Genomic DNA, 3,389 nt, shown 5'->3' with positions numbered 1-3,389 from the left:
TGAGGAAACACTGTTGGGTTTGTCAAATGAACTGTGTCTTTGGCAGAATTGATTCTTCCCTAAAGACCTTAAGAAAGGCTGAGACATTCAGTGATCCCTCTGCTCTCAGCAGGGTCTGGTTTCTTCTCAGGGTAACACGGAGGAGGTGATTGTCCTCTGATTCCCAAAGGTGCAAACACAGGGCAGTGGGGAAGAAGACTGTCCAGTTCTTTACCTTGCCCTGAGCTACAGGAATCCCTTTACCTCCCAGACCTGGCTGTGGCTCATTCTGTGTGCAGCAGAAATGCTGGGGATTTCTGACCTCAGAGAAGCAGGCATGGAAAGTGGCCAGGAAAAGTATTCCCTAAATCCCCTTCCTGCCATCCCTGTCCTTAAGAACTGAGAGTGTAGATGCTAATAAGTTTTCTGCATTAGGAATGATTCCATCTGACAAATCCAGAATATGCCACATGTCCCCAAAGGCACCGCAGTGGGGCAGGGATGGCTTCTCCAGAGCCCACACACACAGGCCTGGCTGCTCTTGGCACACTCAGACAGTCAAAAGGGAGCTCAAGTCAGGGACTGAGATGAGGGTTTTCCTCAGAGAAGGAACAAGGGTGGTTGAGACAAAGGGGGACAGTGTACAGGAAATGGCACCAGTTTAGCTCGAAGCAGCCTGTCCTGACTTGTCCCTGTCTTTTTCTCCATCAACAGGTCCCCATGCCCAGAGGCAGCAAATGTCCAACAGCAGCTCCATCAGCCACTTCCTCCTCCTGCCATTGGCAGACACGCGGCAGCTGCAGCTCCTGCTCTTGTGGCTCTTCCTGGGCATCTTCCTGGCTGCCCTCCTGGGCAACGGCCTCATCATCAGCGCCGTAGCCTCTGACCACCACCTGCACACCCCCATGCACTTCTTCCTGCTCAACCTGTCCCTCATAGACCTGGGCTCCATCTGCACCACTGTCCCCAAGGCCATGCACAACTCCCTCTGGAACATCAGAACCATCTCCTATAAGGGATGTGTTGCACAGGTCTTTATAATTTTCCTCGTAGTTGGAGTAGAGTTTTCCCTCCTCACCATCATGTGCTACGACCGCTACGTTGCCATCTGCAAACCCCTGCACTACGGGACCCTCCTGGGCAGCAGAGCTTGTGCCCACATGGCAGCAGCTGCCTGGGCCAGTGGGTTTCTATATGGTTTCCTGCACACAGCCAATACATTTTCCCTGCCCTTATGCCATGGCAATGCCCTGGGCCAGTTCTTCTGTGAAGTGCCCCAGATCCTCAAGCTCTCCTGCTCACACTCCTACCTGAGAGAACTTCGGCTTCTTCTGTTTAGTGTGAGTTTTTTTGTGGGATGTTTCATTTTCATAGTTTTCTCCTATGTGCAGATCTTCAGGGCTGTGCTGAGGATCCCCTCTGAGCAGGGACGGCACAAAGCCTTTTCCACGTGCCTCCCTCACCTGGCTGTGGTCTCCCTGTTTCTCAGCACTGCCTTCTGTGCCTACCTAAAGCCCCTTTCTCTCTCCTACCCAGCCCTGGACCTGATCCTGGCAGTTCTGTACTCGGTGCTACCTCCAACACTCAACCCCTTCATCTACAGCCTGAGGGACCAAGAACTCAAGGATGCTGTGAAGAAAAAGATGACTGGATGCTTTTCAGCAACCAGACACTGCTTGCTTTCCTCTGTCAATGGCCTGTAGTTTATGTCATGAGAGATGAATCTAACCTCATTTATCATTGTTTTTTCCCTTTCTAATATTATTGTCTTCAATGATATTTCATGATTAACTTCATTCTACTATTTAGCTCCCCCATTTTCTGTAACCCAGTGTTGTTAGAGTAAAATCAAAAGTGAGCAATTCAGATCTATAGAACACCCTGTGAGACTGAGCTATCAGCCAGAGGCAGCAAGGAGCTCAGCTGCTGCTGGCTGATAGGGAGGTGGTTTACTCCGCAAGAAATCACAGAGTAGGAATTCACAGGACTCTGCAAAAACACCAAAACAGTCATGATAAATAATATAAACATGGGACTTGTGAGAGAGAGGTTTTAACCAATTGAAGTATCTGGAGTGGTGGTGTGTAAACTGTTTTAGCCAATAAGCTGTAGTCCTAACCCTATATAAACTGTGTGCTTTGTGTAATAAAAGGTCTTCACTATAAACTTCATAAGCTTGTTGGTGAAGTCCTTTCTCTCCACCGTTTATAAATTGTTTATTTTAACCCAGCCCAGGGACTGCCCTGGGCATCCCATCATAGGGGCTGTTCCCCACCCTGGATGCTCCTGACCTGGGCTGGGGCTGCACAGGGGGCTGTGGGACCAACTGTGGGGCAGTGGGGCACAAAGGGGTTATAGAGTCACTGCCAGGGGGTGGGAGCAAGGCCAGGCACAGACAAGGAATTCCTGGGCATGGCCTGAGCTGTGCATGTGGAACTGTGGGAAAGGCAAAGCTCCCCTGGAGTTGGTGGCTGCAGGAAAAGTCAAGAGCCAAAAGAGCCTCAGTGGCTGTACTGGAGACCAAGGCTGAAGGAGGGAAATGCTGGGCTGCTGTGGGTTGGGGAGGGGGATTTAATTCCAGCAGACACTGCTGTGGTGCTGAGGGACTCCATGGCTTCTCTGCCTGAGTCTTTACTGGAAAGGTCTCTCAGGCCTCTGTGCTCAGGGAAAGCTTGAGGGAGGAGGAGAGCCCATCTTGGCAGGAACCTCCTGCAATGCCAGAGGACAAATGGCAGTGTGTGCCCCTGCAGGGGCCTCCCCTGGCCATGGCACAGGCTGGGAGCTGCCTGGCTGGGAGCAGCCCTGTAAGGCAGCTGTGGGTGGGCAGGAGCTGGGCAGGAGGCAGCCGTGTGCCCTGGCAGCAAGGGAGGCCAGGAGCACCCTGGGCTGTGTGACCAGCACAGCAAGGACGTGGGTCATCCAGGTTGCTGAGGCTGAGGAAAGCTGAGGAAACTGCTGTGGTGTTTAGAAATGTTACTGTGTTTATTTTTTCTCTGGGCAATGAAGGGACTGTGCCTCTAAGCATCACCAGTTCCCAACCTCCCAAAGAACACAAACCTGATGAGTTTTGGTTCCTACTTCAGTGGCACTTGGATCTCCCTCCATGCTCAGAGCACAGAGCTCCCTTTTCTCACAAAGTTCTTGGAAATGAAGAGACTGAGGACACAGGACAGGCTGTGGGGATCAGTTGCAGAGCATTGCCACGGACTGGGGGTACTTGTGACCCCAGTGCAGGACCTGGCACTTGGTCTTGTTCAACCACATCCAGGTGGCCTGGGCCCATCGATCCAGCCTGTCCAGAGCCCTCTGCAGAGCCTTCCTGCCCTCCAGCAGGTCAGCAATCCCCCTCAGCCTGGTGTGATCTGCAAACTGACTAAGGGTGCACTCAATGCCCTTGTCAAGGTCGTTTA

The 3,389-nt window shown here is 52.1% G+C and overlaps 1 protein-coding gene across 1 annotated transcript; it reads left to right on the top strand.

Annotated features, from left to right (window-relative positions):
• Positions 1 to 734: 734 nt before the first annotated feature.
• Positions 735 to 1,682, top strand: LOC139684109 (olfactory receptor 14A16-like; the record flags this gene model as incomplete). Its single annotated transcript, XM_071579708.1, has 1 exon — positions 735 to 1,682. A coding segment is annotated over one exon (948 nt), but the record flags the coding sequence as incomplete, so codon positions are not given.
• Between the last annotated feature and the right edge of the window lie 1,707 nt (positions 1,683 to 3,389).

The sequence above is a fragment of the Pithys albifrons genome, chromosome 31 (assembly GCF_047495875.1).
Source record: "Pithys albifrons albifrons isolate INPA30051 chromosome 31, PitAlb_v1, whole genome shotgun sequence".
Classification (NCBI taxonomy): domain Eukaryota; kingdom Metazoa; phylum Chordata; class Aves; order Passeriformes; family Thamnophilidae; genus Pithys; species Pithys albifrons.
Note: the sequence above shows the minus strand (reverse complement) of the source record. Positions and strands in the feature narration are given on the sequence as shown.